We start from the raw sequence: 22,046 nt of genomic DNA on the forward strand, positions 1-22,046 counted from the left end.
TGCACTTTGGTAGGAAGAATAGAGGCATGGACTATTTTCTAAATGGGGAGAGAATTCAGAAATCTGGAGTGCAAAGGGACTTGTGAGTCCTAGTCCAGGATTCTCTTAAGGTTAACTTGCAGGTTGAGTTGGTAGTTAGGAAGGCAAATGCAATGTTGGCATATATTTCGAGAGGACTAGAATATAAAATCAGGGATGTGCTGCTGAGGCTTTGTAAGACTCTGGTCAGATCACATTTAGAATATTGTGAGCAAATTTGGGCCCCGTATCTCAGGAAGGATGTGCTGGCCCTGGAGAGGTTCCAGAGGAGGTTCACGAGAACGATCCCAGGGATGAAAGGCTTAACATATGAGGAACGTTTGAGGACTCTGTGTCTATACTCGATGGAGTTTAGAAGGATGAGGGGGGATCTGATTGAAACTTACAGAATACTGAAAGGCCTGGATAGAGTGGACGTGGGAAAGATGTTTCCATTAGTAGGAGAGACTAGGACCCGAGGGCACAGCCTCAGAGTAAAGGCAAGACCTTTTGGAACAGAGATGAGGAGAAACTTCTTTAGCCAGAGAGTGGTGAATCTATGGAATTCATTGCCACAGAAGGCTGTGGAGGCCAGGTCATTGAGTGTATTTAAGACAGAGATAGATAGGTTCTTGATTGGTAAGGGGAGAAGGTGGGAGAATGGGGTTGAGAAACTTATCAGCCATGACTCGATGGGCCGAATGGCCTAATTTCTGCTCCGATGTCTGTTGGTCTTACAGATGAAGTGACAGTCTTGGAATTGATGGCTTGATGTTTGTTGATGGGTTCATGGTCCAGGGGGAAATAGGAGGTGGTGTTGGAGAGTTTGCATTCAGCCTCTGAAAAGTAAAGGCCAGTTAACCAAGCAGCAGCACCACCACCTAATCATGTTCGGGTTAGACTAGGGTTGGACTTGAGAGAATGGAGTCCTGCTGGTTCAGAGGAAGGTCAGTTAGCGTGAATGGAGTAGAACAGTTGAACTAACAGATGGCACACCAGCAACTCCCAATAAAAAGATTTAGGAAGGATAAGAACCCAAAGGGACGAATCCAGATGAAGCAAGATTTCTGAAGATCAGAGAAAGGGTCAGCTGTTTATGGGAAGGGCTCCTTAGCGAAGAGGTGGGCATGAAGGTGACTGAAGAGGAGCTCATCGTCATGCCTAGTTTGAATGGTAGTGCTCGTGGGTTTGGAAGGTGCTGTCTAAGGATCCTTGCAGTACAGGAATTCATTGAGATGGGAGTGTAAGACTGAGCTCTGGATGTTCAGCCAAATGGGTTAATAAACACAGGACCCTCTTTCCATCTAAATTATAATACCGGGATGAACATACTTTGTGGCCCTTAAGCATGTAGTACTCAAATCCTTTCTTTGAAAAACTCTCGAACAAGGTTGAGTTCACCTCCAGCCTTGGGTCCACCTGGTGATCCTCTGTGCGCACTCCCCTCCAAAGCCACAGAAGAAGTCCACTTTGCTCTGCACATATGCCGCAATCCACTCCCGGTTTGCACCAAACCCGCCTCCAACTGTTGCCCCTGGACATATTGCTTAACTGTTTTGCGGATTCTGAAGTAGGCAAAGAGTGAAAACTAATTGGTACACAGCAAGATCCAACAAACAGCATTGGCTAATCAGTAACTCAAGATCACTGATTTGACCTTTACACAGTGAATAACTGAATTTTGCTTTCAGACACCACAAAAAAAAATCCTGTCATGCCCTGTATTAGAAACAGGATTTGGTTTATTCCAGCACCATGAACAATTGGGCAGAATTATAAATGAATAAAGTCAAGGAATGCAAATACCCCAGAACAAAAGTTAGAAAATTCTGGAATCCCGTGCAAAGAAAACTGAATTTGATATATTTAGCTCTGTCTGTTATGTTATCAAAGCTCAGTGTTGGGGCCCTTGCTATTTGTTGTATATATTAATGACTTGGACTTAAAACGTGGGAGGCATGATTGGGAAATTTGCAGATGACACAAAAATTGGCCACGTAGTTGATAGTGAAGAGGATATCTGGTTTGGCTGAGTGGGCAGAAAAGTGGCAAGTGAAATTCAATCCTGAAAAGTGTGAAGTAATGCATTTGGGGAGGGCAAACAAAGCAAGGGAATACTCAATAAACGGGAGGATTTTGAGAAGGTTTGAGGAAGTGAGACCTTGGAGTGCATATCCACAGGTACCTGAAGGTGGCAGGACAGGTGGGTAAAGTGATAAAGCATGTAGAATGCTTTCCTTTATTGGATGAGATATTGAGTACAAAAGCAGGGATGTAATGATGGCACTGTATAAAACACTGGTAGGCCACAGCTGGAATTTTGTGTACAGTTCTGGTGGTCACATTACAGGAAGGACACAATTGCTTTGGAGAGAGTACAGAGGAGGTTTACAACAATGTTGCCAAGGCTGGAAAATGACAGCTATGAGGAAAGATTCGGTAGACCAAGGTTGCTTTCCTTAGAACAGAGGAAGCTAAGAGTGACCTAATTGAGGTGTACAAAACTATGAGAGGTCTAGATATGGTAGACAGGAAAGACCTGTTTCCTCAGCTGAGGGGGGCATAGATTTAAGGTGATTGGCAGAAGGTTAGAGGGGACATGAGGAAAAACCTTTTCACCCAGAGAGTGGTGGACATCTGGAATTCACTGCCTAAATTGGTGGTTGAAACTGAAATGCCAACTCATTTAAAAGATACCCGGATACGCACCTGAAGTGTTGTAACCTGTAAGGCTACAGACCAGATGCTAGAAAGTGGGATTAAAAATGAGCAGCTATTTTTTTCCCCCTTTTTTTGGCCTGCGCAGACACAGTGGGCTGAATGGCCTCTTTCTGCACCACAACTTGTCTATGGTCTATCAGTTGGCAAACAAAAAGTATGTTCTGCTCAATGATGAATATATTCAGGAAAAATATTGTTAGCATGACAAACTCTTTAAGGCAGTACTATCCCTGCAGCTGTAGAGATTTTGTAGGCATGCTTGAACCTACTGGACATTTTGTGCTAGTAGAGGTTAAAGATGAGGGTGAGGGATATAAAATTCCCATTTTATGTTGTTGAGGGGACCTCTTCATGTGTTCTGAACTTTTATGATTATGGTCATGTAAATACAATTTATTACAAAATGCTTAGAACTAAATATTGTAGAAATTGAGTTAAAGACCATGACCCAGTTTTTAACATAAATATCGACATAACAAGCTTATTTTGTCCTCCAATACAGGTATACGCTTCAACATCAAGTGAAGAATATAGCAGAGATTCAGCTGGCTATTCTTCATCCAAACCTTCAAGCTCTGTATTTCCAGGCTCTTTCTATATTCAAGGTAAAGGGCTAATTACAGAAACTAAATTGATCAGCATTGAACTGGTGAATGCTTTGTGTTTTTTCATTAATCACAACTTATGATTCATAACTGATTGTGAAAATATGACCAATATTATAAATGCATAACAGCTTTTGAGTAGTCTGCTGTGTTTTTAGGGGAAATGAACTTTGAGAAAATGACTGCTTGTTAACTTGTGTAGTTTCAATTCTGTACATTTTCATTGCTTAAAAACACATCTTGAATGTTACCCAAACAAGCCAATTCACTTTTTTTAAAGTATTAAATTTGTAACAATGGAAAGGAAACTCAATAATAACACCAAAAAGAAAACTGCATTTATAGGCTGGTAAAATTGAATTTACCCATAGAAGTCCAATGTAAAATACTTTGGGAACCCTGTAAAGAATTAAATTTAAGGATGGGTTCTTCCTTTCTTCTCTACATTCTACGAGTATTGGTCAAGACCATGATAGATCAAGCATATTTGAAGATGCTTGAGCCTCGCAGAGTGCAACTTCCCAAACCAATTCTTCCCCTTGTTTTACCCCTGCGCAATTTCCTTTGGTTTTATTTGCTCCTATGTAGGGGCATGTATCTTGACCAACAGTTTTGGTTAGGGAATTAAGAATGGTTTGTAAATGTGATGGTTAAGCACCTCAAGGCCTTTCTGCAGTCTGCCTGAGGGTACAAAGGAATTATGATAGTTATAGTTGGTGCTTTTATTCGCTTTCCACCAACCATGCCAATTCTGGAACTTGGAGTTGGTCTAATAATTTAAATAACTGATGGCTGAAGCATCAGTCTCTTGGCTGATGCTGAGACTTGATGCTGTGCCCCTCAGTTGATTCTTCTCCTGCCTCATGTGCAGAGAAGTCTTCGAAAGTGCATCCCACTTCATTTGAGCTCGTGCACACAGGCTCAGAGTGGCATAACACAGCAATGCGAGCAAGCCAGCTGGAACAGACTAGGGATACAATTGATTATTTGTCTTAGGTGAATGATTCAATACTAGATTACTGGTAATCGCAGATGGAATTTATGAAGCAGCTTTTAAGATGTGTACCAGAATAATGAGTCTGGATCAACTAAGATCTGGGTGAAAATAGTAGCTGAATGCAACATAGTGGCATCGTATGTTTCACTGTCTTTAGTTTGAAGATGTATAGTTTCTAGATTTTGTCTTTAAAATAGCGGGTGATGTCCATGGCTTCAATGTTATTATTAGACAGATCTTAGAAAAATTGAGGTTCTAAATTAATCTTATATCCATGCAATTTTGAGCCCAGAGCTTTTGCCTGTAGTCATAGTAACCCAAATGTATCTGCAGAGGTTTCAGATGCACTTAAGGCAGTTGCCTGGTTTGAGTATCCTCACACCAGTGAGCCAGGAGAGACCTGTATACCTCATGGTATTTAATTTCAAATTTCTTGTAAAGCTGGAGAAGCTTCAAATCGAATCTTCCTAGGGTATCTAACTTCAAACAGATTAAACTTTCCAGGGGGCAGTTTTTTCTACAGTTTTTTTTCCCCAACATTCTGCAGTTCCCTGCCCCCACCAATGTGCGGAATTTAACAGAACTTAACTCCCTCAGAAGCAAAAACAGAGAACACTGGAAATACTCAGCAGGGCTGGCAGCATCTGTGGAGAGAGAAACAGTGCTAATGTTTCAGACCTGTGACCTTTTCATCAGAATTCCCAGCATCTGTAGAATTTTGCTTATATAATAGTTCCCTCAGAAATTTGGTATGGTTAACTGTTTTGTTCAAGGCTGTTTGTCATTCTCACTGAAACTCTTAGGGCAGAATCATCCCAGATTTGCACTAAGTGCAGTAGTGGGCAGCAAAGAAGAAATTTTACCCTCCAGCCACAATGGTAGCTTTTTACTTTGTATCATCTGTTTCCCACCTCATTAATTATGCAGCTACACTGTTGCCATGCCATTACCAACATCATTTCCTCACTCCAGGGATCATACCTAAACTGCAGCCGTGCACACAATTCTCAATACTTACAGCCTAGGACTGCTCCAGTGAAGACATGGCGCTGAAAGCCCGGAGGTGTTCAGTGACCCATCACTGAAATGCCTTGATGTCCCCTACCCCAGCTCTGGCTGCAGGAGGTCCAGCAATCTCACCAAACTGGCTTGAGAGGTGGTGGCAGTGGTGGTCAGTGCCAACACTGCAAAGAAGAGGCTGGTCATCCAATGCAGAAAGAGGCTGAATGATCTCAGGGTAAGGCAATCATCTCATCGCCCTAAATTCACACACTCAAGCCCAACACACATTCACTGGCATCTCACTCACTGCCACCTCAAGGGACACCACCACTCACACACACACACTCACTCCCCCTCTCCCCCTCACGCCTCCACCTGGCCTCATCTCTTCTGGAGACTGCCTCCTCAGCTCGGACCATCTTGAGGCCACATGCACAGATCAGCATGTACCCCTATACACACTCTGGGATATCTCCCTTCCCCAAGTACAGCCCTTGCCCTGCAGTCTCTTTTCATCCCCCACCTCCTCTTTTCCCCAAACAAGACCTAGTCCCGCAGCTGTTGAAAAGCCATTCCTGCCTTACGTTGGTCTGGTAGATAGAGACCTGCCCATGAGCCCCCCTAAAAGTGTTGTGGTGCTGCCGGCGAAGCCTGGTGCTGATGATAGCGAATTTTGCCCCAAGAAATGTAGGAAACAAACCTCGAAGTTCTGAGTGAAGTGCAGTTGTGAAACACACCAACATGCCCAGATGATCCAGCTTGGGTGGATGATTCCAGCGGGCAAGGCTTATAATGATGTATTAGAGTGAAGTTTCCGGCACTGGGAAATGTGGCCCGCCATTGATGGGCGGAGTGGACAAACTGGTTTTACAACTTTTGGCCTTCCTGCCATATTGTCCGCTCAAGTCTGCCATGACTCCAAGCGCCAACAGGCATGGAAAATTCCATCCTTAATGCCATGATGTCCTGAAAGTTTGCACTAATTTCTCTCAATACAAGGACTTTAGTGTCTGAATTAGGGGTTCATTCAGGGTTGGATGCATCCATGGTGCAACTTGCTCATCAGCTATCAGCTTATCATGTGTCTTAGCAGAACATAAATATTCCTGAGTAAACCTTAAAGTATTATGTTTTCCACAAAGCCAGCTATACATTGCAGGCATTTGAAAAGATCTACTATCTGGTTTAAGGTTTCTCCAATTTACAGCATTGTATAATCCTGTTGTAGAACTTGGTTAAGGACCAGCCTTTTTATTTTACAAGTTGTAGCCAAATTTCTTTCCACTTCAATAAGTTTACAAGAAAATATCCCTCTGGCTCTATCGCATAAATGAGAAAACAGGTTTCATTATAGTTTTAGTCTGCCAATGTTTCTTTAGCTATACATGAACAAGACACAGTGGTCCTGCTAGAGTTTTCCATGCACTGGTTATATTGGACCTTCTTTGCTGAAATAAAAGCAAAGTACTGTGGATGCTGGAGATCTGAAATAAAGACAAAAAAAAATGCTGGATAAATTCAGCAGGTTTGGTAGCATCTGTGGAGAGAGAACCTGAGTTAACATTTCGTGTCCAATTTGACTCTTCTTCAGAACTTGCACATATTGGAAAATTTCTATCTTCCAAAGAAGAGCCATATGGGGCATGTAACATTAACTCTGTTTCTCTCTATACAGATACGGCCAGACCTGCTGAGCTTTTCCAGCATTTTCTGTTTTTGTCTTTGCAAATACAAGGGATTTTTTCAGTTTGGTCTTTTGCTCTGTGCTAAAACTAGATTGTTATGACTGCCGCTTAATAGATTTTGAATAGTCTATAACCTGCTAAGAAGAGAAAAAGATGATGATTTTGTGTTAATTTGTCACTTTCTCTTTAGTTTTTAAAAAAAGACTGATTAGAGATGTAGCTGAATGGGCATGAATTAAAATAGGCCAATTTAGAAATTAGCCAATTTCTTGTGACTTTTTCTAAATATTGTGCTCGTATGCAAGAGAGAAATAAAAACTCTTTCCTTTCTAACCAGGAACATGAAACGCTCCACTTGGTGGAAATCCAAATTAAAAGCAGAAAATGCTGGAATATACTCAGCAGGTCTGGAAGCATCTGTGGAGAGAGAAACAAGAGTTAATGTTTTGGATTTGTGACCTTCCATCAGAACTGAGAAAAGTTAGAAATGTAATGGGTTTTAACCAATGAAAGGGGAGAGTGTGGGATGTACAATAAAAGGGAAGGTCTGTGATAGGGTGGAGGTGATGAGAGATTAAATGACGAAAGTTTTCATGGTACAAAGCCAAATGGAGTGGTAAAGGGAAGGAAAGTAGAAACCAATGAAAGTGAACAAGATAGCAGAGACTCCCTTTGACTTTTTGCCACAAAACCTTTTGTCATTTAATCTCTCCTGCCCTCCACCCTATCACAGAATTTCCCTTTTGTTGTCCTTCCCACACGCCCCCCTTTCACTTCCTCAAAACCTATTATGTTTCCAACTTTTCTCAGTTCTGATGAAAAGTCACAGACCTGAAACATTAACTCTGTTTTTCTGTCTCCACAGATGCTGCCGGACCTGCCTAGTATTTCCAGCATTTTTGTTCTTTTACTCCTTTTCTAGCCACTTTGTGCTTAACAGCAAGTGCTCCTAGATGAATATGGATTATTAGATGTAATTAAAAGATCCTTCTAGTCAGTCTCAACAATCTTGCTAACTTAATCTTGAAAGGGGACTCTCCACTAGTTGTATTTCTCCTTTTGCAATGCTGAGCCTTCCTATGGCCTGTCTGACTGAAATTGTGCAATTATTGCTGAATTAAGGACAATTTTTGTCTATAGGTTTATACCCACTAGGAACTGGATTAGGATTTTGAACTCATCCCACATCAGGGAGGGAAAGTTTTATCCTCCTCCTTCACCAAAACCAGATTGGTCTAGATTCAACTCCTATTGCGAAGATCAAGTGTGCGTATAATCAGTTGCATCAGATCCCAAACAGGTTTCCTTCCTGCACCAATATGAACAGATATCAATGATCCCCATTAGATTGTAGGATTTACCCATGGAATGCAAAGAATAACCTGAAAGAACAGAAATGCTTCACCTGAAAGTGATTGACCTACTTTTACGTTGTTTTATCTGGGTGTTAAAGTCAGCTATGTATACAGATAAGAGTGCGAATGATTAAATTTTCATTCTCGTGGGCCACAATATTTAACTAAGATTTTTGTTGCATTCTAGATGGTATTCATAACGGTCCTGATGTTTGGAACTCATCCAGTGGAATGGGTCAGCCAGGATATGGAGGTTTGATGGCAAATTCTTCATCCCATTTGTCCCAATCTGGTGGCTACAGCAACCTTCATCCACAAGAACGCCTGGTAAGTAAACTTTGTCTTCAGAATAATGATCCTAGGTCAGAAATGCTTGTTTATCTATTCAATTTTAAGGAAAAATGAAAACATTCCTCTTGAGTGTACAGGATTTTAGCGTGTGGTAAACCTGTTATATTGTAAGTTTTGCACTTAGTATTATTGCTTGGATTTTTATACAGATATTTTATTCTTAAGAGTTAATTGGATTGTGGTTACATTTTCAGCACTGGTCAAACAATTGATTGATAATGTGAATACAGGCTATGGTGAATGCAGGCTATGGTATCCACAGTGATACCTTCTGAAAAAAGATAACTTTCGGCGAGTAAGCTCATACAAATGTATTCAAAATTCTTTAAGGTAAGCTGTAAGCAAACCAAAGCAGTTTTAGAATAGCTGTTAAAGAACTTTTTTTTAATGAAAACTTAACAGCATTTATGAAGAACAGCATTGAAAGACTGAAATGAGCAGCTTAGGTGATGTAGACAAAGTGTGCAACAGTACTCAGCCACTCTTGTATTTCTGAAATCGTTGACGGATCTGAATCAGCATCAGTGATTGAGGAGGCTGTTAATCTGATTTTTATTTTTTCCAATGTCTTTGCTTATGTACCATGTCTCCAGGTAATGTAGGGGGTAAAAAACAATCGAAGTGTGTGTATAATCAGATCCTTATGCCAGGAGCGAAATTTAAGTTTTTCTTCACCTAAAAGGATCAAGTGTGAAAGGTACATTTTGCACTCAACATGATGTGTGGGACAGTGCCACCTATTTCCTGTTTGGGGCATGAAAAGTCACATCAGACATTCAGAGGTCAAATATAATTTGGCCTGATGAAAAATAAGAGTCTTTGAGCTGTACGTAACAATGTGCTCCAGCCTCCCAGGAACATTCCTGCTGCACTGTGTGAACTTGTGTTTCCCTTAAGAACCATTATATCTGAGTGACACTCCTAATTAGTGCTGAATTTGACCACTTTCATGTTATGGGCCGTATTTGGGAGGAACTGGGTCGAGACAACTGAATTTATTTCATGTAGTCTACTGTCTGTTGCTGGAAGAGTCCTGTTAGCCCTTCAAACCAGTTCCACCATTCAGTTAGATCGTGGCTAAATTTCATTAATCCACCTTGGTTCCATATCGCTTAATCCCCTTGCCTAACAATACTTGTGACCTATCAATCTCAGTTTTGAATTTTTCAATTGGGCTAACTTCAGTTTTTTAGGAGGGCGAAGATATGGTGAGAAAGAGTCCCAGACTTTCACTGTCTTTTGTAAAAAGAAATGCTCCTGAAATTGCCCCCAAGTGACCCAGCAAGGTTATGATTCCTTGAATAATTTGTATTGAAACAGTTCTTCCTCACCCTTCATAAATTACAGAGCTTGCAGCTTTTTTTTTAGAGCGGACTCAGTATTTAGAGGCTAAAAGGCTTAAGGATTGCGTGCAATTTTCAACCTTTTTTTTGCACAATGATATTAATAATCAGGAGTATCATGGTCCTATCTGTACATTCAAAGTGCCGAAACTGGGAGTGTTTTGGAAAAAAATACAGATGATATTTTATGCTTTTCCATCTAATTGAATCAGCTATTTGCTTTGAGTTATGTTTCAGGCCATTAATCATGTAAAGAGACTTGTGGCCACATTATTGCTCTTGTAGAAAAAAAATGTTCGTTGTTCAATTTATAACCATGAGGCAGAAGAAATAATGATGTAGCAGCCCCTAATGACTGCATGCACTTGAAACATGTATGTATCTCAAGGGGCATGTTCAGTTTTTGATTGGTCCTGACTATAAACCATGTCCACTTAATGTAGCCCACCTAAACTGGGTAGGTGATGGCATAGTGATATTGTCACTGGACTAGTAATCCAGAGACCCAGGGTAATGCTCTGGAGACCCGGGATCAAATCCCACTACGGCAGATGGTGGAATTTGAATTTAATAAAAATCTGGAATTGAAAGTCTAATGACCATGAAACCATTGCCGATTGTTGTTCACCATTGTCCTTTAGGGAAGGAAATCTACCATCCTTACCTAGCTATGTGCGACTCCAGACCCACAGCAATGTGGTTGACTCTTAATTGCCCTTGTTCAGAGTGCATTTAGGGGTGGACAATAAATGCTGGCATAGCCAGCGATGCCCACACCCATGAATGAATAAAAACCTAATACGTCATAATTAAATCCAGTGGGTTATTCAAAAAAGAAATTCTATTGAACCAAATTTCCTCTGATTTTTGCTGTGCGACTTTGACAAATTTTACATTTTATTACCTTACCTGCTGACACCTTGCCTCTCCCAACCATGACGATGCAAAAACAACATTCTCTTATTGCCAAAGGTGGAGGCAGCCTCCTGGGAAAGCTCTTGACCTTTCCTGCTCATAAAGCTGAAGTTTAGTGCCTGAAAAAAAAGAGGTTATAACTTGCATTCTGTTAGTTTCTCTATAAATCCATTTTCTAAGAGAATTGCTGTATTTGAAATCTAAGATGACAGTCCAATGTGCAATTAATGGCAAAATAGTGAGGATTTCTTCATGTGAACCACAGTTGTTGGTTCAGTTGCTGAATGTCAGATAAGAAGATCCATAAATGAAGCACTCAGTTTCCATTCTGATTTAAACATTTCTCTGTCATGGTTGAAGGATTAAAAATTTCTAAGTACCACGGAGATAGCTAATGTTTATAGTTTTGAAATATGGCTTACTGGCATAATGGTTGGAAATACTCGTATGTTTCTGTTCTTCAATTCCTGGGGCAGAATTTTCGGCTCAGCACGTGGGGGCGGGGCCCGCTCGCCGAGGCATAAAATGATGCACGGTGACATCGGGCATGCGTCCCGACATCACCATGCATCATTCAGATTTTCAGTTCGGTGGGCAAGCGGCCGACTCGGCTGCGCGCCTGCCAAACTGTCAAAGGCCAGTTAACTATCAATTAAATCAATAAACTCAGCTGTCCGTCCAACCTTAAGGTTGGCGGGGAGACGAAGAGCCCAGGCAGCCTTCGCATTTATCATGGAACCTCATCCGTGGGCAAGATGATGTTTCACGAAGGTTTTTAAAGTTTTGTAAAAATATTTTGATATAATTAATAGACCTGTCCCAGCTCATGTGACAGTTTCACATGAGGAGACATGTCTTCCCTTTATTAAATTTTTTTGGACATAAACTAATCTCCCTGAGGCAGCTCTGTGCCTCAGAGATTTCTGCGCTCTTTCACACACATGGGCAAAAGAGCACACTTCCTGAATGAGGCAACCCCCACCAGCCCAGGGAGCACATAGCGCATGTCACATTAGGCAGACCTTAATTGGCCCGCCCATGTAAAATGGCTGTGCGCAAGCCAGCTCCTGCCTAACCCCCACCAACGGGGAGAAAATTCTCCCTCTGAAGCTGTAACATGTACTTGCCTGTGGCCTCTTCAAAGACTTGCATCAATGCCACTTGGTGACATACTGCCAATAACCTCAAAAGGAGGACCAGGGACTCTCCCTTTCTTGTCTCGTTCTGTAAAGAAGCACTTCCTTCTGCTTGGTATTTGTCAAATATGTCATGATTGAGATTGCATAAGGATGACCTGCATAAGGAATCATGGTATGAACCTGTTCTATCATTCAGCCAACCTTTCAACCTTCTTACCTTCTAAACATTTCAAGAAATGTTGGAGATGTGTAATGAATAAAAAATTCATTTATGTTGAAGAGCCAAGATTATAAACATGAAGGTAGGAATATATATTGTGTATACAAGTATACTAATCTGTTGAATTGCATTCTTTGCTAATTGGATTTCTAAGTATAGCACATAAGGGAAGTCTGGAACCAATATTAGTTTCATGATGAGCCTTTCCTTCACCCATTGTGTTTGAGATTGAAGTGAGGGTCTAGTCAGTGGGATAAGGAGGTTAGATTAATTGTAACAAAAACAAAAATACCAGGAAAAACTCAGCAGGTCTGACAGCATCTGTGGAAAGGAACACAGTTAATGCTTCAAGTCCGTATGACTCTTCATCAGCAGTATTTTGCTTTTATCTTAAATTAATTGTACTTGGTTTAAGAGCATCGTGCTATGGCTGATTATGCCTTACGCCTTTGCTCCTTTGGTTTTTTTAATTCAGTGATGAAATCCAGGTTTTACGATTGACTTGTTCTAGACATGTGCACTATAACCAACGTACCTTCAGCGTTTTAAAAAAAAATGGTGAATGAGCTTTGTACCACTACGTTTTTCTCTTGCAGAGCTACCCAATACACAGTGTGCCATCAACAGAAGTTAACGGAAGTCTTCCTTCTATGTCTGGTTTCCACTGTTCCAATAACGCAGGTTCGGCTGCGTACGGCGTTTCATCTCACACACCCCCAATCAGTGGGACAGAAACCATCATGAGTATGTATAGCTTTTTAATGCATAATTGCAGTGCATCTTTTGATTTATTTAGGGCTATGAAGTGTACATTGTCCTCCATGCATTGATAGAAAGTAGGGTCCTAACAATAACTTGCAAATACCAGCAGCACTTTCCACCTGAATGAGACAGATTTTTGTTGACTTTTTTTCTATTGTCAATGTATTTATCATTTGAAGAATTGAAACTTCCATTGTCACCCAAATTTATACGCAGCGGCATTGTTAATGTCATGACTGCTTTTGTATTACATTGATTTGTCAAGACCTAGATCATTGTATTCCGTTGTCACCTGAACAGGTTGAAGAGTCCTGCCAAGTTTCTACTTACTATTTCTTGTGGGTAATGTTTTTGAGAATGGAATATTTTTGCTGAACGCGGTACTTATTTTCTTAGTAGTGGCTGAAGAATTGATAGAATTGCATTAAATTCAGTCCAGTGAATAATGATGCTTTCTCAGACAGCTCAAGAACAAAAAGCTCGCACAAAATTAATTTGTTTTTTTTAGTTTTGTGTCTCACTTTTTTTCAACTGAATTATTTTATGCATTTCAATAAAACAAAATGTTAAAAATAATCAGCCCCAGTTGAACCTGGCCATTAGATTTACATCCAAGCTTGACTTATTTGAGCCCGAGTAAGTTGTGCTTTGCACAAGTTTAAAAATGTTTGTTTTTGCTCTGCAGTGCACACGGGCTTTATTTATTTTTAAGTTGAAATTGTTAAATGTTTTGATTATTGTCATTGGATGTGGTGAGCACAAGCTCAACAAACTCGCAACATTTAGTGTAAGAAATATTTCACTGTAATAATCAGAAAAAGAGGTTACAATTCATGAGGTTACCTTTTGCCTCTGGCTTGGTTTGGCCATTTTCCATTTTACAGAATAAAAATACCAAAGGTAGATTTACCTCCGTAGAAATCGCTGATCTCATTTCAAAGAAACATTTTTTCATATGAGGAATGAAATATGCAGGAATGACTCCCCATCAAAGCCAGCTCATGAAAAGAAAGTGAACCCTTGTCATTATTCCACTGACACTCGGTGCAACCATATCTGGTCACCATCAGAGCAAAATACTAATCTTTTGGCAGGCTGATCTCTGGCATCGTCAGTTTGGATTGTATTTCTGTAAGAAGTGACTCAGGAAACCTTGTAGAGCTTGCACGAGTGACTTACCTTTAAACTTAAGGTACAAGATGAGTGGTAATGTTAAGCTTGGTTAACTCAGAAGACTGCCTAAATTCAGCAAAAATAATTTTTTTGGACCACCTTTAACATATTTTTGACTAAATAATGTCTGAATTCTGACTGGAATGAGAAATTTTAAATCCTACTTTCTGTTGCACATTTCAAATGGAATATGATTTCTGTATATCCAGAAATGTAATGCATGAAAATTTATTTAACTTTATTTGTAGAAGTGGTGTGGAAAACCTTTAGGAAGCAATGATAATTTTTGGTCAGGCCGTTAGTAGCAATTGAGGGAAAATTACTCCTGGAACTACAGCATTCGATATAAGTTGAGTATTAGATGGAATGACTGCTGTTTCTTTTGGAGAGATTTATAAGACAGTCATGTTGAATCATACATTTTCATTAGAAATTACTGACATTTTGCACACCGTCACCTGCTAAAATGAATTGCACACGGGTATAACAATAGATGGAGTTGCTTTCCCTGCACCCCCTTAATAATCTTCATGTGGCGTTCACTATTTAGTAAATGTTGTCCCCCCTGAGTCTGAAGCTAATGGGTTCTTCTGCAGGATTTTTTTTTTGCCTTTCCTCTAGGTTTTGATCCTGTTTTACGCATGCCCAGAATGTGCTTTGAGATATTGAAAACGTTTCTTTAAATTCTTGGTTTTTAAATAGGGAAAAGGATTATATAAAGCTAATACGGATCTCTTTACTATTCCGGCGCTGCATTGCTCCTGCTGGTGAGCACAGCTAAAAATGACCAGAAGGCCCACATATGAGAGTTGGGTTATTATGTTGGAAGTGCTTAAAAGGATAGGCACTCTTTGCGTTTTTTATATGCTAAACCTCGTTCACTACAATGTAAATACATTCAACCCACATGTAAAGAGCGTATAGGGCACAGGTAGGGTTAGAACATCGTAACACTGTTCCTCGAATTCACACTCCTTTTGGACACACGTTTTCTCAAGTGTGGGATAGTAAATTGACCCTTCTGTGTGAAGATTGATTTCAGTAGTTGAGTAGTTCTGGCATGATTATATGTAATACACTGTACATATGGGACAACATAATGGCCTAGACTTTGCGATGGTAATTGATGGCAAAACTTTGGCATCATTACTCTACTGAAATTGACAGCAACTTCAGGAATTTGTACGTGCGCATAATCAAGTGGAAATGCAGGTGTTGCTGACAGTGATTCTACACTGTCGAGGCCTTGCCCATCCTCCCCAAAATACAATTAATGATTCATCTATGAAGTGATGAGGACTTCCCGTTCTTACCCTGTTAGTCTTGCTGTAAAAACCCTTGGGAAAATGTTACACCTTGTTGAATGAAGTGTAACTGGGTTTTTAAACAGCATATTAACTTCATGATTGCTGTTAAAACTCCCAATTGCCTGAAATCTAATTTTATGTTTACGGAATGTCAGATTTCTCCACTATCTTTTTTAAAAACCTACATGTTTAAAATATTTTTAAATGTCTTGCTTATTTTAGTTTCTAACTTTAATCCAATTATTTATTTCACTATCTGAAATTTTAAATTATAAGTGAAGGATAATATGCATTAGACTTCAGTGTGATTTGGTTGCTTAGCCCTGCTGTTCAACATTGCTGTTGTTGGACGCCTGGAAAGCCTCTTCACTTGGCACCAGATTTAAACTGTTGTCAGGAAAGTGGAAATCTATGTCACAGAGATGGTTAGATCTTTGTGGGGAACTTTCTTCCAGATCAGCAGTGATGCCATTGCATTGCGACTGATCAAAAAACCCAGGCCATAATCTTGTAGGAGATTTAATTTAAAAGATAAAAGCAAAATACTGCGGATGTTGGGAATCTGAAACAAAAGCAAAAATAGCTGTAAAAACTCAGCAGGCCTGACAGCATCTGTGGAGAGGAAGACAGTTAACGTTTCGAGTCCGTATAACTCTTCATCAGAACCTTTAGTTCTGATGAAGCTTGGTACTTGTTATACCCTGGGTACACACCTTTTGGTTGATACAGGCACAATAGTTTTAGCAACCTTATATAGCAAGTCAGCTTTAAAATAATAAGTACTTCTTATTGCCTTTTAAAAATAAAGGTTTTAGGCAATGGAGCACGGATGTTGGGAGTGAATTGAAGACTATCCTTGACACAGGGTGGATCAGAGTAACGTTTACAAATAGGATGTTGATCACAGATTTTACATTGCTTGAAAGTAAACTTCCATTATGTCCTAACTTAGTGCAGGTTGTGGTATCCTGACTTTAAAAATAAAATATTAATATATCTGATCTAACTGCTCTATCTATTTGTCACTGTAGACACAAATGCTTGTTTTAAAGAAATTGCCATCATTTTCATGTCAGTTTTTCAGTCTTGTCCATCATTTATATTTAAGTTTGCCAAGGGAAATTAACTTTTATTTTTGTTAGCCATATTTAGTTATGCAAACATTATTTGCAAATTTATTAGTGGGATAACCTAATGTTTTAAGAAATAAGCGTCTAGCCCTTTGTTTAATAAATGTATGTTTCTGTGTAATTTTTTTTTTAAAAACAAGAGGTTGGAATGGTTTATCTGAGTTTCAGATACAGCTGTTATCCTAACATAAAATATTAACTGTATTTACCTGCTGGGTTTCCTGTTAATGTATCTATTCTGGTTTTAGCTAACAGAGGAAGCTCAGCTGGCAGTCCACAAACCTGTGATGCACTGGGAAAGGCTCTAGCCTCGGTAAGCTTGCACAATAAGTCATTTTAAAGTAAGGATTTAATTAACAGTCTTTAATTAACGTGAACCCAGCTTATTGCAGGGATTAGAATTGTGTATGCAGTCAAATTCAGAACGTTTTGGAATTAACTACATTTCAGGTGCCAGGGTTCAGTGTGAATTCAACTTCAAAAGAAGAGTGCAGTTAAGTAGACAGTCTCTATTAGAAAAGAATAACTTCATTTTGGGCCTTATCCTATTTTTCAGATCTATTCACCAGACCACACCGGCAATAACTTCCATTCAAATCCATCAACACCAGTCGGGTCCCCACAGGCAATTGCAGGTAAATTAAAGTTTGATGTTAGTTTTTCCCATGGTCTGACATTCAGGTGTTCATTTTCAGAAATGCCAAGGTCCAAATTGTTCAGCTGTAAATCTTTATGTACTGTTGTTCCATTATGCTTGAGCACAATGGTGCTATTGCACCATCCAGTGTTCAAAACTGAAATTGCAGCAGTTTTTTAAATGATTTAAAATGGGATTTGTATCTTTACTCTTGGGATGTGGGTGCGTTGGCCAAGGCCAGCACATAATCTCCCTAATTGTCCTTGAGAAATTGATGATGAACTGCTGCAGACCGTGTGGTGTAGGCGCCCCCACAAAGTGCTGTGGAAGAAGCCTTGGCAAGTTGCTGCAGTTGTTCTTATAGATGGAATGCCATGCGACTGCTGATGGTGGAGGGAATGAATGTTTGAGGTGGTGGATGGGGATATAATGTACTCAGTAAAGTTCTAGGTCTTGAGTGGATCCAATGAAAATTAAGCAAACGGGATATTTTAATCTTTGTATAATTGATGTTGAATAAAACACAGCTTCACTGGTTGTCGTTTTATAGGTACAGGTCAGTGGTCTAGATCTGGAGGCCAAGGTGCATTATCACCGAATTATGAAGGGACAGTACATAACCTGGTAGGATTTTCATACTTATTTCCTTTTGTACTTTGGTTTGTAAATTATAATCTACATAGCATCAATTTTAATTCATTTCTGTTCATTCATCGAAGATCCACTCAAAAGCAATTATTTGGAAGAAAATGATCTGTACTATCCTTTTGTCAGCACGTTTGAGGTTTTTGCTCAAGCTAAGTGTTTAATTGAACTCTTGGCAAAGTATGCCTAGAGCAGTGAAACAAATTTACACATCAATTTATTTTGTGATACCCGATCTTGTGGCATTTATTATGCTGCAGTTGTTGCCTTTTCTGTACGGCTATCTGATAGAGCTATTGAAACAGGGGTAGCTCATTAAGCCATTTGAGTTAGATCCATCGTTCAGTTAAATCAGTGGCTGATTTTGTAAGCACCATTTATTTACCCGCCTTAGCTCCACATCCCTTGACACCCTTACTTAATCTATCAGTCTAGAAAATTTTAACAGAGCTCCAGGTTTCCAGTAGTATAGATGGAAAAAGTGCTTCCCACCTTTGTACCCAAGTAACCTAGCTCTAATTTTAAGATTGTCTGCCCTTGTTCCAGATTCTCCCAATAAACGAAATAGTTACTCTGTATGTATTCCATTGAATCCCATTACAATTTTACACACCACAATTGGTTTATGTCTTAACCTTGTAAACTGAAGGGAATAAGTGCCAGTTTCATCCAACTTTGCCCCAATTTAACCCTTTAAATCTCTGGTGATTTTGTCCTGTACTTCCCACAAGACCTGTATATCTTTCCTGAGGTTTGGTACCTAAAACTAAACAGGACTTCACATATGGGGTCTTGCTGAGGCTTTGTACAGCTGAAGCATTGCAACCCCCCTCCCCTTCAAAATCATTTTGGTGAAACTGAAACAATCTTCTTAGTCTCCTGCCAGCAGCTCACCAAGCTGCTGTGGTGGATTCCCATGAGATCCCAAGCTGCCACCTCATGCTTAGCCCAGTGGTGCAATGCTTCAGTGACCGGCTTTGCCCTGAGTTGAGCTTCCTTCTACACATCCATTTCTGAAGTCTCTGAAATATGTCCTACACTCAACCTTACTTCTCCTTACTGCTTTTGAGACACTAGCCCATACTTCTGTCACCTCACTGCTTGCCTTCGTAAATGCCCTCTTTGTTGGTTTCTTGCCTTTATCCTCCACAATCTATCTCAACAGTACAACACCCCCATCCTTAACAAGCTCCATTTGCCTTGGTAAATTATCAGAGCTTCTTGCCCAAAACACTCCATATCCTGTCTCCACCTTACCCTCTATAATGTGTGGACCTCAGACGAATGATGTTCTGGCACTTAACCAATACTGTTTACTGTACGTTTTCTGTTCCTTCTACATTACTGAGTGTCTGTTCCTTGGGCTGCGTTGCCCCTATCCTCTACATCTTCCCCCTCAAAGTCGTTCATCTTAACCACCACCTTTCCTGTTTTCACATGTTTTAAAACCTATTTCTTTTGTGTGCTTTCACCACAGCCCCTGTGCCTTTTTAGACGCATTCTTTTCTGCTTGGTGCCCACCATTTTGTCAATTACTGAGAAATGCTGTACCACTTTGAGAGTACAGTATAAAACAAGTGTTAACCTCTTGTCACTAGAGTATCCAGTGCTTGAGAATGTTGGCTTAAATGGATTGAAAGAAATCTAACTCGTAAAAGGAGCTCTGTTTCTTCAAAGCCCATTTTTACTGGTGATTGATCTCTCTTTGTGAACTTGGTTTTGGCCACTCATGCCAAGAAAAGAAAATGTACAGTTCCTGGGTTTCCAGCGTGCCACATCAAATCACTAACGGTGTGAAATGATCTGGTGGTGCGAAGCCATTAACCCCTCCAAGGCAAACGTTAGGTTGTTAGTAAACAGGAAATGTCTACGTTGAAATTTGAGTGTGCTGTATCTGTGAAATGTTACAATTGTGCGCAGATGGGAACTTGCCTTTTCTATTAAATAGAAGTTAATTAGAATACCTGAAAATTTAAGCTCTGTTGTATTTGTTGTCCCATCTTCAATTCGTCAATATTTGCACATCTTGCTACTCTGCTTCTAGGAATTTCTGTCTTGCAAGACCAATTCATGTTAATAAAAGTCTATATGTTTGTGGAAGATGTCAGCTCAGTAATATAAAACCTACTGGTGGGTACTTGGTGTCTATCATGATTTCGTATTTGCTTTGAAGTGAAGGAAGTGGTTCCTCATATGAGGATCTTGCTTTTAAACAGTCTGAACTAAAAATTGTCAATAAGCCAAACTTGATCTATCTTACCAGTGAACTTCCTTTGTAATGAGGAGGCAAGGAACACCATTTAATCCTATTTTTTCGCTTCTGAATGCACTGTTTGTTGCTGGAATATAGGTCCACAGTGCTGGCAGCCCTCTGGTGCCTACCTATGTTTCTATTTTATTTCACAAGTCTAGATTGTTACTTTCGCCTGGAGGTTCTGAGATTGCCCCAGCTGAAGCTGGTAGCTCAGCAGGAATCAAACTGGGAACCTTCAAATCGGTTTAGCTTTGTACCACACCCTGCAGTGCTTTTGCCAGAAAGGAGTCAAAGTTTTCTTTGTTTTACCAGTTATGGCTAGAAACTCTCCTGACCATTAATTATCCTGCTTCCATATCGCTGGCCCCTGCTTAGACATTCCCTCTAGCATTCCTGTCAGATATGGGACTAACAAGCTGACAGCCGCTCAGGGAACAGGTTACCTGCATAATCCTGAATCGCTTAAGTGCACTCAAAATATTTACATTGCTTTAAAATAAATGGCATGGTGGTTTCACCTAGTTGTTGATATCTTTATCTCCCACACTGTACATAAGGAAATATTAGCAGATTATTGCACTGAAGTTTCAAGTGTTGTCCCAAGTCTCAGTAGCAATATCATAGCCCCATTCACAAAATGTAATTCTGCAATTTGATGACGTTCTGGTCATCCTGGGGCCTTCACATTGAAGGAGCTGTTTTTTTTTTTATTAATTATTTGGCTTTGTCTCTCCTGAAGGCAGCTCTTTGAAGTGTTTTGAATTTCTTGGAATTTTAATCCCATACAGTGACTGATGCAACCACTCTGACCCTGTAACCATACGCCACTGGATAAACTAACTTGGGAACAGAGGAAGAAAAACTCACCTACCCTCAGCCCTCATCTCCATGGCCCCCACACACAAAAAAAATTGGCACCATTTCGAGATGGAAATCCTAGTGATGGCCCCAAGCAGGAACCATGTTTTTCCTGTTATGTTACCCTCATTAGAGCAATAGGAAGATCTTGTAATCCAATAGCACTTTTCACAACCTTGGGATCTCCCAAAGCACTTTACAAATCAGTGAGGTGCTTTTCAGGTGTAGCTACTGTTATGTAGGAAATAATCTTGTACATCAGTAGTAATGGAATTTTTACAGAATTCCTTAAACCTTGCATTTCAATTAAGTATGATATTTGATCTTTTAACTCTGCCAAATTTGCTGCAATTGTCCAAAAAATTGAAGCTGTACTCTGCAATTAATGTTTTCTTTTGAAAAAAATACTTTGAGCACTTCATTTCTTTCCAAGCAACAGAGTAAAATGGAGGATCGACTAGACCGACTGGATGATGCCATTCACGTGCTGCGTAGTCATGCTGTTGGATCAGCAACTGCCATGCCTGGTAACCATGGTGACTTGCATGTATTAATAGGACCATCACACAATGGCCCAGTTGGAGGTATAGGCCCAGGATTTACACCCCCAGTGCTGATGTCAGCCAACAGGCATTCTATGGTGAGAGTTGTTGTAATAATGTTAACATTATTTGCCAGGTCTATTCTAGTTGAGACTCTAACCCTTGAAATCCTGATGGTTATAATGATTCAACTAAGTCACTTGATTTTTTAAAAATTGCATAAATTATTGACGAAAGTATTTGTTCAAAAACACAGGTTTTTGCATTTAAAATTCTGTTATGTAGAACTGATCATTTTCTTCAGCAAAAATTCACCCGTGTTTCTTAAAGCTTTTCTTTTGATCCTCCCCCACATACAAGTAAGATCAGCTTCCAAACAGGTGAATC

At 39.9% G+C, this 22,046-nt stretch overlaps 1 protein-coding gene across 10 annotated transcripts in view; it reads left to right on the forward strand.

Moving 5' to 3' along the window:
- Nucleotides 1–22,046, forward strand: part of LOC121286814 (transcription factor 4-like) — a 126,814-nt gene that overhangs the window by 84,782 nt on the left and 19,986 nt on the right. For 7 of the 10 annotated variants that reach the window (XM_041203868.1, XM_041203865.1, XM_041203867.1 and 4 more), the window contains 7 exons: nucleotides 3,242–3,344; nucleotides 8,571–8,710; nucleotides 12,948–13,095; nucleotides 16,972–17,036; nucleotides 17,280–17,358; nucleotides 17,911–17,984; nucleotides 21,551–21,757. In XM_041203868.1, the coding sequence (XP_041059802.1) occupies nucleotides 3,242–3,344; nucleotides 8,571–8,710; nucleotides 12,948–13,095; nucleotides 16,972–17,036; nucleotides 17,280–17,358; nucleotides 17,911–17,984; nucleotides 21,551–21,757 (816 nt within the window). The remainder of the gene's footprint in view (nucleotides 1–3,241; nucleotides 3,345–8,570; nucleotides 8,711–12,947; nucleotides 13,096–16,971; nucleotides 17,037–17,279; nucleotides 17,359–17,910; nucleotides 17,985–21,550; nucleotides 21,758–22,046) is intronic. The other 3 variants (XM_041203871.1, XM_041203870.1, XM_041203866.1) reach the window with 2 other exon arrangements.

The sequence above is a fragment of the Carcharodon carcharias genome, chromosome 14 (assembly GCF_017639515.1).
Source record: "Carcharodon carcharias isolate sCarCar2 chromosome 14, sCarCar2.pri, whole genome shotgun sequence".
NCBI classification, from domain to species: domain Eukaryota; kingdom Metazoa; phylum Chordata; class Chondrichthyes; order Lamniformes; family Lamnidae; genus Carcharodon; species Carcharodon carcharias.